This window comes from Trichechus manatus, unplaced genomic scaffold, assembly GCF_000243295.1.
Source record: "Trichechus manatus latirostris isolate Lorelei unplaced genomic scaffold, TriManLat1.0 scaffold00081, whole genome shotgun sequence".
Classification (NCBI taxonomy): domain Eukaryota; kingdom Metazoa; phylum Chordata; class Mammalia; order Sirenia; family Trichechidae; genus Trichechus; species Trichechus manatus.
In genome coordinates, this window is record NW_004444017.1 from 3,217,522 (window position 1) to 3,242,734 (window position 25,213).

The following is a 25,213-nucleotide window of genomic DNA, read 5'->3' on the forward strand; positions in this document are numbered from 1 at the left end:
CAATCTTTTCTCCATTTATCACGATGTTGCTTATTGGTCCATTTGTGAGGATTTTTTTTTTTTTTATGTTAAGATGTAATCCATACTGAAGGCTGTAGTCTTTGATCTTCATCGGTAAGTGCTTCAAGTCCTCTTCACTTTAGCAAGCAAATTTATGTCATATGCATATTGCATATTTTTAATGAGTCTTCCTCCAATCCTGATGCTGTCTTCTTCTTCATATAGTCCAGCTTCTCAGATTATTTGCTCAGCATACAGACTGAATAAGTATGGTGAAAGGATACAACCCTGATGTGCACCTTTCCTGACTTTAAACCATGCAGCGTCCCCTTGTTCTGTCAGTTTATCGTACTTTGGTAGCTTGTGTGTTGCTATGAGGCTGGAAGCTATGCCACCGGTATTTCAAATACCAGCAGGGTCACCCATGTGGACAGGTTTCAGTGGAGCTTCCAGACTAAAACAGACTAAGAAGAAGGACCTGGCGGTCTACTTCTGAAAAAAATTGCCCAGTGAAAAGTCAAACAATAGTTTAGTTTAACTAGTAAAGAGCGTTTGCTTTGAGCACTATGCTCTTTTCAGATCTATCTATATGGGATCAAATTGACAACAGCAACTCAAAAGATTAGATAGGAACCTTAGGGGGCAGTGAGTTTATGTTAATGGGGGAGGAACAACTCAGAAAAAGAGGGTGAGAATGGTTGCCCAACTCGAAGAATGTAATCAATGTCACTGAATTATACGTATTGAAACTGTTGAATTGGTGTATGTTTTGCTGTGTATATTCTCCAACAAAATCAAATCAATTATTGGGAAAAAAAAAAAAACTAGGAGGGTGGGCAAGACAACCTCTGTAGGGACCTTCCAGTGGAGCAATTTTGGGTTCTCAAGATTTTTGAGGTTGGGTAGATGGGGGAGCCCCAGGAAAAGGCAGGTGTGAGCGCTGGATGTTTCTCTTCTGTCTAAGAGCGCTGGGGTGTGGGAGAGAATGGATTAGGGCTGGGGAAGGAATCACTTACCATAAACCCAAGCCACACAGAGGGACTCAAAGATGGCCACGAACAGAAGGCACATGCCACTGGCTGCATAGTAGTCAAAGAGCTGAAACACGTACATGCCACCCTGCCAGGAAGATTTGTTAAAAAGAACTTTATCCAGAGGAATCAGACTTACGCCTACCCCCTCCAGCCTCACACCTTTGGGGCACAGAGCAAAGTTGGTGAGGGTCACAGGAGACAGATAATATTAGACAATGTCATTTGTAAGCTATAAAACACTAGACAGAGGTAAGAGACAATATTATTTTTTGTTATTGTTTTTGAATGGAAAAGAGATGAAATCAGACAGCTATTGCTAGCTTATCCCTGAGAACTTTTAAGGGTTGACTCCAGAAGCCCAAGACACAGCGTGTATTTTTTTGGCAAGGGATCAGGATAAGGGCTGTCATATCATCATGTTGACAAGCTCCATCTGCATGCTTTTCCCTGGAGACATCACACAGAATGTCACCCAGCCCCAGGGGTCCCTTTCTACCTTGAAGTTTGTCCATGGAACTTGATTCAGCTGCCTGGGAAATCATGGGAGCTTGGTGGAGAGTCAGTTTTTCCCAACCCAAGACCTCCCTGACCATCCTTTCCATACCCCTTAGCTCAGCGTGGAGCCAATTTACCTTCCACCCATCCCCAGAGGTAGGTGGCTGATGCCCAAAGGCCAGGGGAGGGACTTGCCTACTTTATGCCTTTTTGGGTTGGGAAAAGAGAGCATCCCAGTGCCCTGAACCCATAGCAGTCTGCTCCACCTGACAGGTAGAAGTTGTCCACCTTGGCTCCTCTTCCTCACCGGGTCCCCACCTCACAGCCTCCCAGACCTCACCTCTGTGAGCATGACTAGCCCGACAAGGAAGGAGATGACAGACACTGCAAGGATGAGGACCTCCCTCTGGTTCTTCTTGCGGAACACACGGGGGTACATGTCCACCAGCGCTGTCACCAGGCTTTCTACACACACAAACTGGATGAGAGGGCAAAAGAATTGGAGGGAAAGAGAGCTCCCAAAATAAGCTCCATCAGCTAGCTATGGCTTCTTTCTCCCGGGGTCAGCCCTCCTGGCCTCCTTGTCCATCCTTGCATGGTTAGGTCTGAACCCACTCTTCAAGGCTTCTCTTGCTTCTCAGAAAGACACCAGCTTTTGACATTCGCCTGGTCCACAGCTTTTTAAAAGTGTTTCAGGATGTCAAGCTCAAGCTGGTGCCCACTGCTGCCCGTCACCCGTCCTATACACAGACTCACTCATCTCGGTCTCTGAGTGCGCCACCTGTTGGTACCTGGCTATCCAGTCCCAGGAGAACGACCATGAAGAAGAAGCAGCAGGCCCAGAGTGGAGAGAAGGGCAGCATCACCACAGCCCGGGGGTAGGCGATGAAAGCCAGGCCAGGGCCTACAGCAGGGAGCAGAGAAACACAGCCTAGTGCCTGGGCCAGAGCCAGGCCATGTGCAATCCCAAGGATCCCCAGTGCGGGGCCATGGAATGACAGGTGCTAGAAAGAACTTCAAGGGGCTCTGGTGGCACAGTGGTAAAGTGCTTGGTCGCTAACCAAAAGGTTGGCAGTTCGAACTCACCAGCTGCTCAATGGGAGAAAGGTGTGGCAGTCTGCTCCCATAAAAATTATAGCCTTGGAAACTATATGGGGCAGTTCTACTCTGTCCTGTAGAGTCGCTATTAGTCGGAATCTACTCAATGGCAACGGGTTAGAGGGAACTTCATTCCACGGTTACCATTGCCACCACCATCCTCACCTGGGAAAAGCCGCCCAAACCTCTGTCTGGTCCCCAAACTTCCAAGGCACCACCCACTGTATTGTCACTGGCAGACCCAGAACCTAGAGACTGTGGATGTGAAAGGGCTTTGGAAAATAGAAAGGGGGTATTTCCATCCTCCTTTGTCTACGTTCTATCCCCAAATCCTCAGGTCTCACTCTCCAGATCTATTGCCCCAAACTGGAGTTTTCAAACTTAAAAAGAGCTCAGCAGCCAGGCAGGTCATGTAAATTTGTAAAGCTGACCCAGTGCAAAACAAGGGGAAATGCTGGGGCCTTATGAAAACTGGAGCAATCATGCCCCTGTTAAGGGTAATTACTTTGCTGTTTTTATAAAGTAGTTGATACCAAAGAAAATCCCTCCAAGGCCAGATTAGGCCCAGGGCCACCACTTTGCTCCCTCTGCACCCGGAGCTTTTTTTGTCACCATACAATGAGTGAACTGGTATTAATTCCAGAGCACCATTGACACACATCCTCTCAAATAAATTAACGTTCCTCTCAACTGACTCAAATGCCAGGAACAAATCACACCAAAGCCTGGGTTCATCCACAGGAAGCTTCCTTTGAAAAATAAAGAGTTTCACTGTGTGACCTTGGACCTTGGACAGGTCGTTTACCTCTCGAGTACCAGCCCCCTCACTGATTGATGAGGGTAATAGTAGTACCTGCCTCACAGGTTTACATTGTTTAATACAAGCAAAATGCTTTGCACACTGCCTGGCATATAGTAAGTGCCTGGTGGCATGGTGGTTAAGTGCTATGGCTGCTAACCAAAGGGTTGGCAGTTCAAATCCACCAGGTGCTCCTTGGAAACTCTATTGGGCATTTCTACTCTGTCCTATAGGGTCACTATGAGTTGGAATAGACTCACGACAATGGGTTTGGTTTTTGTTTTTTTTTGGTAATAAAAGTTAGATATTATCATTTTTAATAAGAACCACTGATGTCAGTTGCCTGGTGCTTGGCGTTCTGTGTAACAAGGGTGAGCTTGTGAATGCTGTGATTAAAAATTGTCTTGTGGTTACAGAGAGAAAGTGGGTGGTCCACAAAAGCAGGGGACAAGCAAGAGAAACATTTCACAGTGTATCAAGGTAGGGGACCAGTCCTTCCTAGATTTTATTGTAAAACAACAACAAATAAAACCACAGCGTGGTGGAAAGAGTCATTTTAAAAAGGGAGAAACTCTTTATGTGCTGATAGGAACTTACCTCTGAAATACATTTTAAAGTGAACAAAACAAGATGAGGTGCAGAACACAGTGTATATAATGTCTTATCATTTCGTTAAAGAGGGGAGAGTTAAGAAATAGAAATATTGTATGTATATAAAAACCAGTTGCCATTGAGTTGACCCCGACTCATGGCAACCTCATATGTGTCAGAGTAGAACTGTACTCCATAGGGTTTTCAATGGCTGACTTTTTGGAAGTAGATCGCCAGACCTTTCTTCCTCTCGGTAGACTCAAACCTTCAACCATTTAGTTAGCAGCCAAGCTCATTAACCGCTGGTACCATGAAGGGACTCCTATGTATGTATAGAAGAACGTCTCATATATGTTTAAGTTACTTCTGGAAGGATATACACGAAACTGACAGTGTTGAGTGTCTCCAGGGGTTGGAAGGAAATCTTCACTGTATACTTGTTTATTCTTTGAATCCATTTAAATCCTACCCCAAGTCTTCCCAGCATGCCTCCATTGAAATGTAGCCACAGTGACCCCTGAAACTATTGCCCTGAGATAATCTTTAAAACTTAAACCAAAAATATCCCCTGAAGTCTTCTTAAAACCAAACAGTAGTTAGCCTTGAGCATTATGCTCTTTAAGAACTATCCATGTGGGATCAAAGTGACAACAGCAACTCGAGAAAGATTAGATAGGAACCTTAGGAGCAGTGAGTTTATGTTAATGGAGGAAGAACAACTCAGAAAAAGAGGGTGAGAATCACTGCATAACCCGAAGAATGTAATCATTGTCACTAAACAGTACATGTAGAAATTGCTGAATTAGTATATGTTTTGCTGTGTCTATTCTCAGCAACAACAACAAAATTAAATTACATTGAAAAGAAAGGTAGCCACAGTAAAAGACCCACCCACAGCGTAGGTGACAATAGAAATGGCTCTGGATCCCGGCTGGCACCGGGCTCACAGAATTCTTTGCCCTCAGGCCTCCCTATGAGCGCTCACCTGACTCAGCCACCTCGGAAATGGGCACCCCCTGCTCCTGAGACATGAAGCCCAGGATGGAGAAGATGGCAAACCCGGCCACAAAGCTGGTGCCGCTGTTGAGGAAGCAGAGGGCGATGCAGTCCCTGTGGGCACGGGGGCGGGGGTGGAAACAGTAGTCAGACAGGGGCTGCCAATCAGTGTGCCAGGCTTTCTGTCTGGGAGCCAGTGGGGACCCCTGGGGAGCACAGATCCTCATGGCAGACGCCTGCACAGAGGCCAGAGGTGGGGCTACCTGGCAGAATCCGTTCAAAGTGTTAGTTCTGGCCCCCCATTAGCTCAGACTGGAATAAATCAAGGTAGACCTGAGAGAATGAGGTTGTAAGGAAGTAAAACATTGATTTAAAAATTACAAACTGCCACCCAGCCTCCCATCCCTGCCATATTCCTACCACACCTTTGTATGTCAGAGAGGACACTGCCTCTCTGACATAATTCAGTTTGGCACGCTAACGTAGGGGGGTTTGGGCATGGATAATCCCAAACAACAAATAATTCTTAGCCACTTAAATTTGATTTTGAGAGGCATGCTATGATTTGTTTCAGCTATATTTCAGCTAGTATTAAAATGGAATCAGAAGGGTAGGAGGGGACAATGGGGAGGGGAGGAGGAGTGGAGTAGAAGCAATATATGTATACAGGAGGTGAAGTAAAAATGGGTAAGGATTCAGTGTTTGCTGGAGCAGATTTACAAAGCAGGCACAACTGAGACTCAGCAGTGTAACATTACTAATTTATTTCTCAGACTTGCTTACTGAGTGCCCGGAAGCCTGCTAACCTTTAAATTACCAGGCTGGCTAGGCCCCTGCTGAGGTTTCTCGGCCAATCACAACTCTGCCAACCTTTCAGAAGTAGTCCCTCTACCCACCCTGGACAGCTCCTGGTGGGGCTGGGGGATTGGACAGTGGGTGAAGGCAGGGGGACAAATTTCATGAGCTGTTACACTACTCTCAGTCACCCTTGGCCTAGCACTTGGTGGAGGGCCAGTGGAGAGATGCAGGCTTGTGGCTCAGACCCCAGTCCCCAATCACCTGTAGCAGTTGTTGTTGTATTTGTTGTAGCTGCCCAGGGCTGTCAAGCACCCCAGACAGATGGCAAATGAGAAGAAGATCTGGGTGCCTGCATCCATCCACACCTACAAAGGCAAGAGGCAAGAAAACTGAACTCTGGGAAAGGCCAGGCCATCTGAGCCTCCATGGAGGAACACAGGCATGGGCTGAGCCAGGCACTGGCTAGGGATGGTGAGGAACTTGTTCTCAGCCAATGCAGGCCCCCCTGTATCCCTGCCATCCCCGGGGGGCTCTAGTCCCTGGCCCTCAGATGAAGTGTCTTGGGCACTCCTAGGATGAACAGACATTGTGCATTCGAAAGGAAAGACTGAAGGGACCCATGGTGGAGGAGGGTGGTAAGGTGCTCTAGAACAATCTTGGATCTGGATCTGGTTAGTGATCAAGGAAGCAAAGCCCTGTATTCTGCCCAAAGTTCCTTTCTCCTATCCTAGCCTATCATGGTGGCAGGATCAGTTGGGAAGAAACCCAGAGCAGCATCTCCAGGGATATGGGTCCTTAATACCAACACCATCACCAGCATGTAGCTTTGCCCCTCACACCGCAGAACCTTCTGTATGAGAAACAGGGAAAGTAATCCTCACTCACAAAAAAAAAAAAAAAAAAAAAAAAGCCAAGAGGATGAACAGAAATGCATCTGTGAAGGGCTTTGTACCCCTTGGGGGGAAAATAACTCTCTAGCTGAACACAGGGTATTGGTGTTACTGTTATTATCTCAGCTGGCTGACCCAGGCTGTGCATGTTATGATTTAGATTTAACAGCTAGAATAACATCCTGGAGAGAGAGAACATCCAGGCAAACAGGATTAAGCAATCCTGTAGATCTGCAGGAGGTCGGGTCCTGTGGCTACAGACCCTCCCCCAGGCCCTTCAGGCTTTAGAGGGTGGGAGCACCAAGCTGTGGATGCAGACATCACCAAGGCAAGTGTTCTTGCATTCTGGTCCCTAAAGAAAGGGCACTGAAAGACCCCATCCTGTGTTCAAGTAGCCCCCAAACGGGCTGCTCCTACTTCCCACAAAACCCTCTAGCCTTTAATCTTTCCCATCCACTAGTATCAGGCCTCCAATTCCCACACACATCAAAGCCTTGGCTTCCTTCTGTCCAAAGGTCCTTGGCCCCTTACCCATCTTTCCCTGCCTCACTAACCATCATCACCACCCTCAACCTCCCTACCCCTTGCTCTCTCTTATCACACTCACCCCTACAAAGTGCCCATTTTCCTCAGCATCGTAGGGAGCCCAGGGGGCCCATTGACAGGCTGACTACCTCAGAATCACCTTGACTCTTCAGCCAGCATCCCCAGTTGACACACCGGGCCTCCCTCTAGGCCTGAGAGAGAACCCAAGAATCTGCATTATTTTCAGAGCTCCCTGGGGAATCCTAACGACCATGCAGGTGTGGAAGTCATAGCCCCTAGGACCTGGCATCAGGGGTATACCCAGGGCACTCAATGCTCTTGCTGTATTTCCATCCTGTGGGAATGGGGATGGGCAGGGAATGATGGTGACAGAAAGGGGAGAATGTCTTGAGCCTCCTGTCCCTTCTGTTCACCGTGAATCCCATCCTCCAGTTGCTCTACAAGGCAGGAGTTGCCACCAGAAAAAGAGGTCCGAGGCAGGAAGCACGGAGGAGAATTCAGAAGGGGCCAAAGCTAGCAAGGAAGTAGTAGGGAAGGATGGAAGCACTTGGGAAACTTTTTTAAACTTAAGGAAAATTTATAATGGAGAAAGGAAAAGGGGGTTGGGGATTCATTTCAGAAGCTAGAAAAGGGAAGGGTGGGGATGAACGGACAGTACCTGAGGACGGGAAAGGTGAGTGTTTACAGAATCCAGTGTGTTGCCACAGAGCGGGAGAGTAGGCCACGTATGAGGAGATGCATTGGGAGTCTGTTTGCTCCTTCAAGATGTTTAAAATCCTTTTCTAAAATGGCCCTGCAGACACTGTGAGGATAGTCATCTCAGGAATACTCAGTGGCCTCCAGTATGGAGGCCATTGTCTTCTATTTCATTCCTACCTCACTCAGTAGGCTATCTGCAGCTTTGAGAGCAGGACTTTGCAGCAAGAGGCTCTGAGCTCATACAGAGAGGATTTTCTCAGGGTCAGAGATGTGAGGGCTGGGGGTTCACAGGTACGTCCTGTCATGAGATCAGGTCATCCAGGATATGGCCCAAGAGCCTGCTTGGCCTCGAGCCTTGGTTGTTTGCCTCCCATGCCTAACAGTGCACAGGGCACAGGCTGCCCCGTGAGTTATCAAGGAAACAGCTGAGCGCCCTCAGAGACACTGTGTGGCTGCTGCCCACATGCAGGTTGGGGGGCATAAATCCAGTGATTATGAAGTTTTGTGAACTTGGGCTTGGAAGGAAGTAATAAAAGAAATTGTGACTTGGCTGCTCACCTCACCCCAGGTGGGGACAGACTAAGGCTGAGTTGGGAGGAAAGGTTAATGAGAACAAAGGGAAATGCAGCAGGAGGCTGAGAGTTCAGAGTTCAAGGGTCAGATGTGGTGCCTTTCACCAAAGGCCCCTCTCTGTGAGCTTGGCAAGCCCCAGCTCTCTGCACAGCTGCTGCGTGTCAAGCCTGCTGGGCTGGGGAAAAGTAACAGGGTCAGGGGGAGGGCTGAAGGGACCACAGAGCAAGCTGTTCTGTTCCCCACCACAGGCAACCCACTCCCTGCCCATTCCAGGAGGCTGAGTTTCTAGAGCAAAACTCCAATATACCTTTGGCTGGGGCAGAAAACTGACCAAGAATAAGCCAAGTAAAAAACACTTGGTGAAGTGTGGATAAAAAGAGAAGTCTTCTGGGGGACAGAGGAACAGAGAGACCTCTAGAAGATGTTTTCAACCTTGCATCCAACCCCCAGCATTATTAATATCTACCATTTTTAAGAAGGTAATGATGTGAAATGGAAAAAGCATGGGCTTTGGAGTCAAACTGATCTGGGTTCCATTCCTAACTCCACTAATTACAAGCTGTGTGATCTTAGGAAAGTCACTTAACCTCTCTGAATCTCACTTTTCATATCTAGAAAATGTGTTTAATAAATAAAACAATGAATGTGAAAAAAAACATTCATTTCCTATCCCATCTTCTGGAACAGTTCTGGAATAATAAAAAGCCGCCCTTAGAACTCTCAAATAATTCATACCCTTTGGAAAAGGCATAGCATAGTGATTAAGAGAGCAGACTCTAAAAGATTACTTGGGATGAAACCCAAGCTCCCCAACATGCTAGTTTTGTGGCTTTGGTCACATTTCTTAAGTTTTCTAAGCTTCAGTTTTTTCATCTGTAAAATAAGGATAACACAAAATTCACAGGGTTAATGTGAGGATTAAACTCTGTAAGGCACTTAGTAAAGTACCTGGCAAATAAAAAGCACATCATCAATGTTAGCTATTGTTATTGTTGTTTATTATTTGAAAAGATAACTCACTTTTCAATGGTAATGAGGTGACATAGATTTCAATGCGCTATACCAAAACAGAGGAACCCCGGGGGTGCAATGGTTAAGCTCTCGGCTTCCTACCAAAAGGTTGGCAGTTCGAACCCACCCAGAGGCTCCATGGGAGAAAAGCCCTGGTGATCCGCTTCTGTAAAGATTAACCCATTGCCATTGAGTCGATTCTGACTCACAGCAACCCTATAGGACAGAGTAGAACTACCCCATAGGGTTTTGAAGGAGTGGCTGGTGGATTCGAACTGCCGACCTTTTGGTTAGCAGCTGTAGCTCTTAACCACTGCGCCACCAGGGCTAGGAAACCCCATGGGACAGTTCTACTCTATTGCATTGGGTGGCCATGAGTAAGAATCAACAGGTCTCTACCTAACAACAGCAACAAATATCAAAACGAAAAGACATATTTTAAGCAATGATTCAATTTCTTTTTAAACAAACCCTTCATTAGAATTGCTTAACAAAGATTCCACAAGGGCTCTTTGGACACCCGCCCTCCTACCCCAACCCGCCTACCCTTATCGATCTACCACAGGCAATAGAGTAAGGAGTCAGCAGTGGCAGGGCAAAGGAAAGGAACAAGTGCCCTGAAAAAAGCGCACACTGCATGGTGGCAAGCCGAGTCTCCAGCGGCCATTTCTCACTGTGAAACTGATGAGCCTTGGGGAACCCCAGGGAAGGCAGCAGCAACCTGCCCAACACACAGCAAGCCTGGCAGAAGAGAAGGAGCGACTAGATAAGGCAGCATTGTCTCTGCCTGGCTCCCAGCTTCAAGCCTGCACACTTGACAGAGAGATGTCTTTGGTCTTTGTTGTTGGCTAGCAGGAGTTTTGCACCTTTCTCAAGTGCCAGGCAAATGCCAGCTGGAATTATCACACTTCCTGTGGAGTGCCAACTAGATTCAATTAGGGCTCTGGCAGGAGTATTCACCCTGCAGGTGCTGCTCTGTTCACCGACAGCAAAGGCCTTGCTTTAGCAGGGGACCAGGACCAGGCAGCTAATAAGGCTACTCTGAAGCTGAGGACCAGGTCTGGCTCTTGAAGCATGTCCTTCCCCGTGGCCTCAAAACACTTGGAAGATTAGGCTCCCTGCAAAGCTTACAGCTGGCTGGGACTCAGAGAATGGTATCCTGGAGTGTAGATAAAAAGATGTCTTGATTTTCTTACCCACATTCAGTAAATATTTGTCAAGTGATTGGATGAACTTAGGCATTCTCCCAACAAGTGTGCTTGGAGTTATGGCAAGAGTTGCAAGCCAGACACAGAATTATGGGCTCATTAACACTCAGAGTTGAAGAAGGCTATCTGGTCCACATTCATATTTACTGGGTAGCTATCATGTACAAAACACTGTACCTACAACAGGCCTGGCACGTAATAGATGCTCCAGAAATTTCTGCTGAATGACTCAGCTGTGAGCTAAACAAAGATGAGCAAATCTTGCCTTCAAGAGGAGATCATAAAGTATGTGGGATTTATCATCATTCAGGTGTGAAGATGGAAAATTCTTTAAGTTCTCTAGGCCTTAATTTCCTTATCTGTAAAATGGGGATCTGCTGTGAGAATTAGCTGTAATAATGCATGTAAACCTCTTAACAACGCAGGGCATGTAGTAAGCACGCAATAGTTGTTAGCTGTAAAGAGCTTATCAAGACAAACAAGGCATTGATTACAGAAGCCATAAATCTGTTCTGGGAATACAGGACCCCTCTCTCTTTTACCTCTTCCTGCCTGTCTCCCTTCTGAACATGTCCCCTCCCTTTCAGTCCTACCTCCAAACAAAGGGGAGCTTTATTGATTAGCCACCGTTTCACACCTCTGCTGCTCCAGAACAACCGCTCCCCCTTGCATAGGGGATCCAAGCAAACTCTTCACTCTGGCTATCAAAGTCTTCCCTCAACTGTGCGGCCCCCACAACTTCCCTTGCTACCTACCCTCCAGCACAACCCTTTGGTTCCAGATAAGTCAAAGAGCTTATTATTCACGAAAATAAAAAGACACCTAGCTTGGCCTGCCATTTACTTGCTGTGTGACTGTGGGTCTCAGTTTGCTCCTCTGTGCAATGAGGAGGTTGCATTGGACGATCTCTGAGCCCCTTCCAGTTTCAACAGCTATGGCTCTACAGTTTGGGCTTCAAACCTGAGTGCAGCCCTTGGGTCCCACGTGGAAAAGACACAGCAGCAATCTGTATTTTTATGAAGTCTAAGAAATGGGAGGGGGAAGAGTAAATTTATATCTCACCAGAAGAGATTCCCAGGACCTGAGGCTAGCTGAGGCTACAGGGAGGTTTCTGAATAGGTCTGGTCTGGCTGCTTCTGGGAGCCACGGCAGCCCCCGCAGAGCTCAAGATAGAAGAACTTTTAACTCTGCCAGGGGTGGCTACGGGACTTTGGAACAATTCAACTTCTGGATCACCCCAAATTCTGCACAAGGGGGAGCAATTGCCTCTGTGTGAGCTGAGTTCCAGGGTCTTAGAACTGTGGAACTGTGTGTCACTCCCATTTCTCTGGCTCCCTCTCAACAATTTGAGTGACTGTGCTGCTGCCTTATTATTTTCAGACGTTTGAAAATCCGCACAATTGTTGGTCCTCTGCATGTTGGGACCCTTCTGCCCTTAAGTCTTCTTAGGGTCCCTTTCATAGACACAGAAAGCCTCCTCCAACAACCACTCAGAGGAGGGTCCCTAAGCTGTACGCATACGCCCCACGGAGGGCGACCTCTGTGCCAAGGAAGCAGAGGCAGGGACATAACTGGGTAACAAAATTTTAGGGGCTCTGGGGTGGCGCTTACCCACACTCCCCTCCGGCCCTCAACACCTCCTGGCTTTGCCAGCTTTCAAAATGGCTGCCAAAGAGGAGAAAATCAGAAACCCGTCAGAGGCACTGGCTTCTTACTTCAGGCCTTGCTTTACAAACCCCTTCAGTCAGCAAGCAGCGCCGCCCCCTCCTGGCTCTGGCAGTAAAGAAGCTGGCTGTAGCAGAGGGAGTGTGGGCCTTAAAGGAGGGGCTGGGAGGGGAGGGAAAGAGACTGGGAGCCTCTTGACAACTGACAGGAAACTTAACACCAGCCCAGCTGGTGTGGGGAGGGGTGGGAACTGGGGCCTAGGAATGGGTCACATGGACAGAGGGACAGAACCAGAGGATGGCAGGTTAAGGGGTAAGAAATGGAAAGGAAATTCTGTAGGAAATGAGACGACCAAGAGAAAAAATGCAAAGAGGGAATGGATACCTGGTGGGGAAAGGGGCACAGCTGCTGAGTAAAGGCTGTTAGTGACATATTTGTAGTATTATTTAAGAAATAATACCAGGACCTCAGGTCCCCTGGGTTCCCTGGCAACTGTGAACCAAGGAGGGGACGGTCTCAGACACCTTATGACCAAAAGCAGCTGCTCACAGATGTCTGGAGAAAGAAGGGTGCCCCTCCACCCCTGTAGATGCCCTAGGGTTGGACCTGGAGCAGGATGGAGGACTGGTAGGCCTGTAGCTCAAGCACCTGCTGGAGCCACGTGATACCCCTTGTCTGTGGCTTCTTACCTGGGGATCCCACAGCCGTGTGAGGTTTGGGTATAGGTAAAACCGAATTCCTTGGGCTGCCCCAGGCAGAGTCACCCCTCGAATTAACAGCACCACCAGCATGAGGTAAGGGAATGTTGCTGTGAAGTACACCACCTGACCAAGGGGCAGAGGAGAGACAAGGAACTTCTGAGTTAGGAAAGAAGGGCTCGAGATCTTGGGGAACAGAGAAAGCAGGAGCTCCTACCCTACAGAAAAGGCCAAGGGAACTCTCCCCCTGCCCCTAGCTGCTCAGTTCCATCTCCCTTATGCCTTGCAGCCACAACTCACCCTTTCCCTCCCTCCCCCCTTTCCTCCTCCAGCTTATTGCACTCCCCCTGCCCCTGACCTATATTCAGTAAATATTTGTTGAGTGACCAAATGAACTTAAGCAATCCTCCCAACAAGAATGCTTGGAGTTATGACAAGGGTTGTCAGGTATGAAAAGATCTATAACACATGATCCCTGTCCTCACAGAGCTTACGAGTTTAGTACAATCAGGCAGCCAGATTAGGAAGGAAGCCTTGTCAGAGGCCTCCAAGGCAAGAGTCCAGGAGAACTCAGAATGCCCTCTAACACCTCATGCACTTTGGAGTGAAGAGCCCTCTGCAACTCTCATTTTGAGATTAACAGTCTTCAAAGCTCCCTTTTCAAAGAACATACTCAGTTGTACGAAATAGGGAGCCATGACTGTGCTCAATCTGCAATGTGCTCACATATGTGGCAAATTCCAAAATTAAACTCCTCTGGAGGTATCCTTCCTGCCTTTCTGTCTTTCCTCCATTTCAGTTACCCAAATACCAGAAGTACGTTGATTGAATCCAAGAGAGGCACAGAATCAAGGAAGGGAGCCACATACAATCTTTGCTAGGTCATTCCCTCCCATCCCAACTAAGCCACAACTTGAGGAACTCCTAGGTGACCGAGTGCCTAGTGAGGGCAGGGAGTCCAGGCATGGGAGGTGGCAGGAACTCCCCAACACAGACCTTGCCTGTGGATTTGACTCCCTTCCAGATGCAGAAGTAGCAGATGACCCAGGCGAGCAGGAGGCACAAGGCCAGCTCCCAGCGCAGGGCCCCCAGGTGCTGGATGCCATCAGAGATCTTCAGAACTCGCCTCCTGGAGAGAGAAGGGTTGACCCTGGCTTGACTTTTGCTGCCAGCCTCAGCTTTGCAGCCCGCATGTCTCAGGCAGTGGAGTCATGCCTCCAGCAGAGGAGCGCACCCCAGGCTCTTGTCAGCTCTTTTCATCCAGATCCATGAGGCTCTCCTTTGCCCAGATATGGAGGCAGATGTAAAAAGCAGCAAATAAAAACTTTACACAGGCAAGTTTGCTCTGGAAGATAGGGTACTAATATAACCTGGGGAAGAGGTGCGAAAACATATGTTCTCAACCAGGGTGTTAGATGTTTTGATATCAGAAATCCTGCCCTGGGTGAGTATCAATATTTTGGGAGTAAGTGGCAATACATATACAGCTGAAGACAGGAGGGCAGTTGGGAGCATGGATCCACATGCATGGGTATGGGTGAGAAAGGGCAGGCACAGCCTGAAGAGAGAAGCAAAATTCTCACCTCTGAAACCAGTCCTTCATGGACCACAAATACAAGCACACCAGAAAAAAAATCCTCTTAGGTGACAGGGCCACCAAAGAAGGAAATGAAAATTCTCCCCTTGCTGTCCACCGAGAGTCACCACTGTATGAACCCATCCCTGCATGCTTCTTTCAAACACAGGGCCCACACTGGGATGGGGAAAGGGCCTTACTTACTCCCAGAACTCGATGACAGGGGAGGTGGCATTTTCAGAGGTCACATTCAGGGAGCCATTGGTCCTCTGGAACTCCACACAGTGTTCTACCCGTGGGTGCCAGGCATGGAATGAAGAGAAAGATCATTAGCCAACATTTGGCATGACTAGAGTGAGTGGGGTGAAAATATAGGAGAAAGGGAAGTAAGATACCTGGAAGGAAACGAGCTGAAGTTGTCTGTACAAAACATCCTCACTATATAATGACCTCAACAATCCCACCTTACCTTCTCCCACATACTTTTACATACAGATTTATAAATGCTTTCGAGTCCCTAGGTGGTGCAAATGGTTAATGGGCTCAGCAGATAACTGAAAGGTTGTAGGTTTGTTCCAGTCTACCCAGAGGTGCCTCATAAGAAAGCTCTAGTGATTTACTTCCAAAAAATCAGCTATTGTTGGCAACAAATGTCACAAAACAATATGTGTATTAATTGGGTTTTTTTAAATTTTTCTATTTTACTGTAGATGAAGGTTTACAGAACAAGTTGTTTCTCATTAAATAGTACACTTGCTGTTTTCTGACGATGGTTAACAACACCATGACATGTCAACACTCTCCCTTCTCCACCTTGGGTTGCCTATTACTAGCTTTTCTGTCCCCTCCTGCCTTCTAGTCCTTGTCCTTGGGATGTAGTGCCCCATCAGTCTAGTTTTGTTTTATGGGCCTGTCTGATATTTGGCTGAAGGGTGAACCTCGGGAGTAACTTCATTACTGAGCTAAGAGGGTGGCCGGGGGCCATACTCTCGAGGTTCCTCCAGTCTGTGTCAGACCAGTAAGTCTGGTCTTTTTTTGTGAGTTAGAATTTTGTTCTACATTTTTCTCCAGCTCTGTCCGGGACCCTCTGTTGTGATCCCCGTCAGAGCAGTCAGTGGTGGTAGCTGGGCACCAACTAGTTGTATGTGTATTAATTGTTTAATGAGAAACTAATCTGCTCTGTAAACCTTCCTTTAAAACACAAACACACTCACAAAAAGGCAAACAAAAGTCAGCCATTGAAAACCCTATGGAGCACAGATCTACTCTGACACACATGGGGTTGCCAGGAGGCCAGGTCAACTTGATGACAACTGGTTTTATAAATGCTTGGGTACATATTCTTACTTAAGCTTGATCAGATGGCATTAGGAAAGAGGCTGTACATGTCATCTGCTTCAAAGTATATAAATATTTCTAGGTAACTGTTCTGTATAAAGTCACAACTCTTTAGGAATAATAAGAATGCTTTCTAGGGAAGTGATATAGCAGCATGATTAGAGCACAGGTACAATGTCAGAAAGCTCTGGTTTGAATCCTGACTCCTCATTTACTAACTGTATGGCCTTGAGTAAGTTACATCTTAGGTCTCTAAGCTTCACTTCCTTCATCTCTAAAATATAGATAATAATATCCCTCTGTAGGACTGATAAAACCAAATAACCAAATCTGTTGCCATCGAGTCAATTCCAACTCATAGCGATCCTATAGGACAGAGTAGAACTGCTCCATAGGGTTTCTAAGGAGCGTCTAGTGGATTTGAACTGCTGACCTTTTGTTAGCAGCCAAATGCTTAACCACTGCACCACTAGGGCCCCCTAGGACTGATAGGAGGATTAAATGAAAAAAATAAATGTAGGGGAGTTATTGCTTAAGAGGCACTGAGTTTCTATTAATGATGGTGGAGTAATTTGGAAAAAGATAGTGGTAGTGGTTGCAAGAAATGATGAATGCAATCAATGTCACTGAGTTATACATGTAAAAACTGTTGAGTTGGTGAATGTTTTGTTATATATATTTTTACCACAAAAAAAAAAATTATTATGACAAAAAGGTTGCTGAGGTCAAACACAGTGAAATGCTTTCCATATTTTATTGAGTTAGTAACCTGAATTTAAAAGTGTGAAAAAAAAAACCTATCTGCAAGTCCAAAAAAAAAAAACCAGAATGTTAAAGTGTTCAATAAATGTTGGCTCATAATTATTTGTATATCACTTTGGAGTTTGACAAAAGGCACTCATTCTTTTTTTACATTTTATTTGTACAATAATCCTGGGAGTATTAAGACAGGTGGTGTTTTCCCCATTGTACACATGAAGAAAATGAATCTTTTTACAAATGGCCTGTTATAGCTTATAAATGAAAGTGAGGTCTAGAATCCAGGTCAGAAAATCGTGTAGATTCTACCTTCAAAATACCCTTCTGGAATACTACCTTTCTCATTATCTCATGAGATAAAGACCTGGAGAAAAATTACCACCTAGCAAACTCTTTGGGGCAGTTCTACTCTGTCACATAGGGTCGCTCTGAGTCAGAATTGACTCCATGGCACCTAACAACAGCAATTCCCCTGGTGCAGGTCACCTTCATCTCATGGCTCTCAGCTGGCCTCCATTTTCTACCCTTCCCTCCCTAGTCTATTCTGATACAACAGCCAGGGCGATTTTGTTAAAATTTAAGTCATGCCCAACCTGAAACCCTCGCATAGGTTTCCCATCCCACTCAGAGGAAAAAGCCAAAGCCCCTACAATCGCTTCCAACGCTCTGTACAGTCTACCCCCATGGCCTCCAACTTCATCTCCTACTGCTGTTCCCCATTCATCCCGCTTCCCACTGCCCCCCTTGCAATTCCTTAAACACTTTAGGCACAATTCCACCTCTGCCTAAAACACCTGCCCATGAACCTAAAATAAAGTCCTCACCTTTATTTTACATAAAATGTAAAAAGAAATGTGAACATTCTTTGTCCCACCAAGGGCCTTTGCACCTGATGTTCTCTCTACCTAGAGTGTTCTTCCCCCTGATATCTTAATGCCTCATTCCCTCACCTCCTTCGGATCATTGCTCAAAGGTCATCTTATCAGTAAGGTCCTATTTAAAATTACAATCCCCACCCCCTAAGACTCCCAATACACACCCTTCTCCCTCCTTTTTTTATTTTCTCCATAGCATTTATCACCGTCTAACATTATCCATTTTACTCATGCATTTGGTTTATGGTCTGTAAGCTCCATGAGGGCAAGGACCTTTGTTCCTATATATTACCATATCCTCAGAAGTCCCTGGGTGGTACAAATGGTTAAGTACTCAACTACTAGCTAAAAGTCTGGTGGTTCAAACCCACCCAGAAGAAACTTGAAAGACAGACCTGGAGATCTGCTTCCAAAAGGTCACAGCCTTGAAAACCCTATGGAGCTGTTCTACTCTGCACACATGGGGTCACCATGAGTCAGAATCAACTTGACAGCAACTAAGAACAAGAACCATATCCTCAGTGCTTAGAACAGAGGCTGGCATGTAGTAGGAGCTCAATAAATATCTGTTGAGTGACTGAATACCAGTCAAGAGTTGCTTCAGCACACCCAGAAAAGCATTATCTCACCATGACAGGATGGTATGTACTCATCAAGATGTTAGGCTCTGAGGAAAGGCAGACTCGGTAGGAGAGATGTCAAAAAAGCCAACAACAAAAATACTCAGGTGTGGAACTTGCCACAAAATTGTCTCAGAGATACCCATTCTTAGGCACGTAGGCCTAAGAATGCCCTGAAGAAAAGCCCTAGGCCCTAAGCAAAAGTTTTTAGAAGAGAAATTCCACTGAGATCTAGATAAAATTTTCACCATCTGACACGCTGGTTGTCAAGGGTGATTTCAGCACACACACGTGTATGTATATATTATATTATATATAATAAAGAAAATAATAGAATAAAACAGATTTTTAAAACTTATTTCGCTCAACAAATATTGCTCATGAGGTAGCCGACACTGTGCTAGACACAAAGGCTATAGAGATAAAGATACCTTTTCGGCCTCAGGAACTTACTGACTAGTGGGCAAACCAGACCAATAAACAGACAAAACGAAAGGTCAGTGCCACAACAGCGCCAGGGGTCAGTGCAGGTTCTACCCGAGACAGTTGAGGAGAACCTAATGCAAGCTTAGGGTATCAGGGGAGGGTCCCAAGATTTTTTTTTTTTAATTAAAAAAATTTTTTTTTTTTATTGTACTTTAGATGAAGGTTTACAGGATTTGACTTTTCACTTGAAAAATGGTGGCAGAACAGAAGTGGTGGCAGAGATTGGCAAGGGAATGTCTGGAAAGGGAGCAGAAAGTAAGGGGCGAGAGTGGTAAAAGATGCAATGTAAAGAATAAGCAGGAACCAGGTCACAAAGGGCCTGGAATACCACGCTAAACACTGCATTCACTGTTTTTTGCTGGGAAGTAAAGAAGTCGAACTCCGCTTCAGAACTGAGTAACTTATCTGAGCAAGAAAGAATTAATCAAGGCTACATCCAAGTTCAGGAGCTCTGGTGGCACAGTGGTTAAGCGCTTGGCTGAATGCATCAGCCGCTCCAAGGGAGAAAGATGTGGCAGTCTACTTTGGTAAAGATCACAGCTTTGGAATCCCTATAGGGCAGTCTACTCTGTCCTACAGGGTCACTATGAGTCAGAATTAACGGCAGTGGGTTTACACCCAAGTTCAAAAGGGTGGGCCTCATTGACAGGTACTGGGAGATATTTGGACAACAGGAACAAGATGTAGTACTGAGAATCCAAACAAACATGTCCAATATGCTCTCCCTGTGCACTCTCCTGTAGGGTAGCCACTAGCCACATGTGGCTATTTAAATTGAAATTAATTGAAATTAAATAAAATTAAAAATTTCTGTTCCTCAGATGCACTAGCCACACTGTGCGTGCTCGATAGCTATGTGTGGCTAGTGGCTACCGTATGGTATAGCACAGAAAACATTTCCATCGCCATGGAAAGGTCTCTTGGATAGCACTGCCCTACAAATTTTTATTTTATTGTTACTTCCAGTACATTAGACCCAGTGGTTCTACTGCCATAAGTGGCTCTTAAGAGAGTCCAGTGTAATCTTACAAGCTGTTATGGATTGAATTGTGTTCTCCCAAAATATGTGTTGGAATCCTAACCTCTATGCCTGTGGATGTGATTCCATTTGGGAATAGGGTTTTCTTCGTTATGTTAATGGAGCCATATCAATGTAGGCTGTGTCCTAAACCTAATCACTTCTGAGTTAATAAAAAGAGCTGATTAGACACAGAAGCAAGCACAAATGGGAGAGATAAATGCCACATGAGGATCATAAGGAACCGAGAAACACTGGGCTACAGAAGCTGAAAGAGGCAAGGATCTTTTCCGAGAGCCGACAGAGAGCCTTCTCCTAGGGCCAGTGCCCTGAATTTGGGCTTCTAGCCTCCCAAGCTGTGAGAAAAAAAACTTCTGTTCTTTAAAGCCACCCACTTATATTATTTCTGTTACAGCAGCACTAAGAAACTGAGACACAAGCAAAGGAGAAAATTAATAGCTATTATGAATTATATTGCTGACATACAAAGCAGCTTATTCCCTGGTTAAGTCCAGATGAATCGTGATTTGAAAGGACCTAAAATAATAAGACTCATAGGGTCTCTATTAGCCAGAACCGACTTGACGGCAACAGGTTTTTTTTTTTTTAATAGTAAGAAGACATGAAAAACAAATAAGCAAACAATATACACATATATCAAACAAACCAAATTGCAAATTTAAATAGGTAAATGGCTAACCTACATAAAAAGAAGTCAGTTCTATTGGCATAATACGTGAGTTGAACATGTCTTTTACAAAGACTGACACTTTACCTGTGATGCTGGTAAATTCTGGCTCTTACCCTTGATATAAGTTTATGAAAATCATCTCTCCATGATTTACCCGACAGTTTTCTAGAGTGTCCTGAGTTAAGACTGGGGATTGGCTTGCCTGGGATACAAGCAAATCCCACTCCTGGTTAATGTGGCAGAGCAGAGGAGGAAGTGAACTCTCCAGAGATGGCCTTACCTGTATTCCACTCGTGGTGGCAGCTTCCCCAGGGAAGGTCAATGGTGAAACTGCTAAAGAGGTAGAAGAGGGCCCAGGCCAGGACAATGATGTAGTAGAAGTTGAGGAGGATGACAATCACCTGGGAGGCATAGCCGATGCCTGTGGGAGAAAACTGCAGAATTGGGCTAGGAACAGTGGGCAGATTTCTCACACACTGCCTGTCCTTGTTTAGGAGAGGGTTTGGGCTGTCAATGTCCTCAGACAGGAAGTGCTGGGCCCAGTCTCCTGGCTCTCTCCCCTCTCACCCCAGCACCCAGGAGTGTGCCACCCGAGCCCCAGCAACCCTTCCCAGGGACTCTTCTCCCTCTGTCTTCTGCTGCATTTTCATCTTCATTAGGTGCTGAAAGTTCACTGATTCAAAGTTATTTTAGAAATGTGTACAACTAACTCCAAGATGCGTCCTGGAATTAGTCTGATACGTTTCTCAAATACATAAACACAAGTTAAGACCAAAACAGAGAATTCACAAAGAGAAAATACAAGTAGTGAAGAAATGTCCTTAAAAAATATTCATCCTCCCTAGCAATTGCAGGTGTGCAAAATGAGATACCATTCTGATCTACAGCCCTAGTGAAATGTTGGCAAATGATATAAGTCAGTGGTTTACAAACTTGTCTGCATATTAGAACTACCTGGGGATACTTTAAAAATTTCAATATCTAGGCCAGACCCCAGATCAATTAAATCATAATCTCTGGGAGTAGAGCATAGGCATCAGTATGTTTTGAAAATCTCCAGGCGATTCCAACATGTGAACAAGTTTGGGAACCACCAATAGAACCCACAGTGGTTAAAGATAGAGGGAAAAGACATCTACTCATGTCTAGTGACATGGTAAGTCAATATAACATTTCCATCGGACAATTTAATAAACTAGATCAAGAGACATCAACTTGATTACCCATTTGATCCTGTTATCCTAATCCTGTGAATTTATCCCAAACAAATAATTCCTGAAAAAGGAGGGGAAAAGCTATCTGAATAAATACACGTGACGGCAGAAGTTAGAATTTGTAATTTACAAACAGTAATTGAATATAAGCAAAAAAAAGTCCAATAACAAAGCACTGCTAAGTAGATTATAATATATCCACTGGATAGAATTTTATGTCGTCATTAGATGATTATTGTTGTTGCTGTTGAGTCAGTTCTGGCTCATGAGGACTCCAGGTGTGCAGAGTAAAACTGCTCCATAGGGATTTCAAGGCTGTGACCTTTTGGAAGCAGATCGCCAGGCCTGTCTTCTGAGGCACATCTGGGTGAGTTCGAACTGCCAACCTTTTGGCTAATAGTCGAGTGCTTAACTGTTTATGCCACCCAGGGATCCTTGATTATTTTGTAGAAAATGGAAAATAACACTAACTGAAAAACAGAGAACAGAAACTGTGCATATTCTATATTAATAGATATATAATCCCTGTATGTAGAGAAGGAAATATTGAAATTAAACAACAAAAACTGGAAACAACTCAAACGTCTTCAGTGGGTGAATGGTTAAACAAACTGTGGTACATTCATACCATGGAATGCTACTCAACAATAAAAAGAATGGATCTCCAGGGCATTTTAGTGAAAAAAGCCAATCTCAAAAGGTTATGTACTGTATGATTTGATTCCATTTATATAACATTCTCAAAATGACAAAATTATAGTGATAGAGAACGGGTAAGTGGTTGCCTGGGGTTAGGGATGGCAGAAGGGGAAGTGGGTGAGTGTGACTATAATGGTGCAGCAGGAGGAAGGTCTTTGCTGTGATGGGACAGTTCTGTATCTTGTCTATGGTGGTGGTGGTTGCACAAATCTACACATGTGATAAATTACACAGAATTAGACACACACAAAAATGAATGCATGGAAAGCTGATGAAATCTGAATAAAGTCTGTAGATCGTACCAACGCCAATTTCCAAGTTTTGATATTGCCTTATAATTATGTAACATGTTATCATTGGGGAAGACTGGGTGAAGGGTGCACAGGACTCCTCTGCACTATTTTTACAACTTCCTATGAATCTGTAATTATCTCAAAACAAAAACTTAAAGAAAGCCCTGTATATAAAGAGAGAAACATTGAAATAAAACACCCTAAATTTTAAATAGTTAAAATGGTAGCACTATTAATGAAGTATTTTTCATTTAAAATTTTCTTTTAAAATGTTTTGTAATTGATTAAATATGCTTTTAATAACACATATTCATTGTTATATATCCAAATATATATATACAAAAAAATATATATATATGTATATATATAAACCCATTGCCATCGAGTCGATTCCAACTCATAGTGACCCTATAGGACAGAGTAGAACTGCCCCATAGGGTTTCCAAGGAGCAGCTGGTGGCTTCAAACTGCTGACCTCCTGGTTAGCAGCCGAATGCTTAAACTACTGCACCACCAGGGCTCCATATATATTTATATATATATATATATATATGTATATACACACACACATACATATATATTATATATATATAGCTAAAATATCTTTGCACACTACTTATTTAACTTAAAGTCTTTCCCCATGTCTCTGCCTCCACCCATCTACCCATCTCCTCATGACCAGTTTATTAGCTAAGTATGTGACCCACAAGAGGAGGGTTCAACATAGAGACACAGAATCTTGCCTCAATCTCAGCACTGCTACTAGTAAACCGGTCATTCCAAATAAGGTTTATAGCTGCCAGTGTTCATACCCTGGAATCAGGTACAGAGTTACTCACCCTCAAAGATGGGGCAGATCTTCCTCCAGGCTGTGACACCTCCCTGGCTAGTGTACTGACCCAGTGCTGTCTCCAAGAGGAAGACAGGAATGCCGCAGGTAAACAGGAAGATGAGGTAGGGGATGAAGAAGGCACCTGTGAGTGGGAAACAGGTTGTCCATTACCTGGCACTATTCTCCTCATGGTCCACATTCACCTCCTCCCATTACCACTCTATGCTGTCTGTCAGAATCTTGGATGGCTACAACTTTCTGGATGTCTGGAACCACAGCAAGGATCAAGAGTTACCGAATTACCTAAGATCTACTCAGTCCCGTGTCTTTTCCACTGTGAAGATTCAGTCTATGCTTACCAAGGTTTGCTTATCATCAAACATCAGTTACTGCCTGTCTTAGTTTCTTAGTGCTGCTGAAACAGAAATACCACAAGTGGGTGGCTTTAATGAGCAGAAATTTATTTTCTCACAGTTTAGGAGGTTAGAAATCTGAATTCAGGGCACTGGTTCTAGGGGAAGGCTCTCTCTCTGTCCACTCTAGGGGAAAAATCCTTGTCTCAGCTTCTCTAGCCCCAGCATTCCTTGTTTTGTTGGTGATCTCCATGTGACATCTACCTTTCTCCTGTTTGTACTTCCTTGTCTCTGAGTCAGAATTGACTGGATGGCAAGGGGTTTTGTCTCTGTGTCTATGCTGTTCTTTATATCAATCAGAAGTGATTAGGTTGAGGGCACACCCAACACTGATAATGGCCTCATTAACACAAGAAAACCCTATTCCCAAATAGGATTAATCCATGGGTATAGGGATTAGGATTCCAACACATATTTTGAAAGGACACAATTCAGTCCATAACACTGCCTAAACAACATATAACTTGTGCTAATAGCAAAGAGCTCCTTGAATAATGGATCTCCAGGAGCATTAACACAGTCCACAGTCTGTAATTATTTTCAAGGAAGTGATTTATCTTAATGTCGGTTACGGAATTCTAGCAGGCTGAAATCAAATTTCCCTTTAGAAATCTTTTCTGCCTCTGTTTTCACAATCATTGGCTGAGACAAATCTACCAAAGCGAGAAATGCTGGCATTTTCTCCACCATGTACCTCCGTCTGCTGGCTAAAGGGACAGGGGAGTTCCCAGGATAGAGCACCAGAGAGGAGACAGCTGCACCAAGATGGAATTCTCAATATCTGCAGAGGGATCCCCTCAAGCATTCAGCTGAGTACTGGTCAGTGCATACATGTGAGGAAACTACCCAAGGCAAGGAAAAGAACCATCAAAAAGAGTAAGAGTAATGGTGTCCAGGGTTCACACAGGGCTGGGAAGAGTGCCTATTCCTACTACCCAGATTGATTAACCTCAAAATTCACAGGGCGAGACTTCTGGGCAACCTGGCACTATAGTCAGAAGCACCATGCCATCCCTCTGCAGCAAAGATCAGAAAAACTAAGTCAAACAGAGTTCACGTCAATCCTGAAACCCTAAGCATCAAATGAAGAGATAAAGAACTCAGTCAATCACCAAATGGAATAAGAAACTGACCGAGAACAGAGAGCAAGGAGAGATACATGCAGAGGTCCCCTATCAGCTACCACAGCACGGATCCGCCATCTTGGACTTCTATCAGAGATCAGCAAACAGGGGGTATGAGAAAGCAGCTTCATGGAGCTTCCAGCAGGAGACAGAGCAACCAACCGGTAACCAGTG

The 25,213-nt window shown here is 45.1% G+C and overlaps 1 protein-coding gene across 2 annotated transcripts in view; it reads right to left on the minus strand.

Moving 5' to 3' along the window:
• SLC6A13 (solute carrier family 6 member 13) overlaps positions 1-25,213 on the minus strand; it is a 57,726-nt gene that overhangs the window by 3,782 nt on the left and 28,731 nt on the right. Inside the window, exons 3-12 of one of the 2 annotated variants that reach the window (XM_004381193.2) lie at positions 23,510-23,644; positions 20,745-20,885; positions 14,882-14,966; positions 14,098-14,230; positions 13,093-13,227; positions 6,073-6,176; positions 5,003-5,127; positions 2,321-2,433; positions 1,870-2,007; positions 1,017-1,119 (exon numbers count right to left, since the gene is read on the minus strand). In XM_004381193.2, the coding sequence (XP_004381250.1) occupies positions 1,017-1,119; positions 1,870-2,007; positions 2,321-2,433; positions 5,003-5,127; positions 6,073-6,176; positions 13,093-13,227; positions 14,098-14,230; positions 14,882-14,966; positions 20,745-20,885; positions 23,510-23,644 (1,212 nt within the window). The remainder of the gene's footprint in view (positions 1-1,016; positions 1,120-1,869; positions 2,008-2,320; positions 2,434-5,002; positions 5,128-6,072; positions 6,177-13,092; positions 13,228-14,097; positions 14,231-14,881; positions 14,967-20,744; positions 20,886-23,509; positions 23,645-25,213) is intronic. The other variant, XM_004381195.1, reaches the window with a different exon arrangement.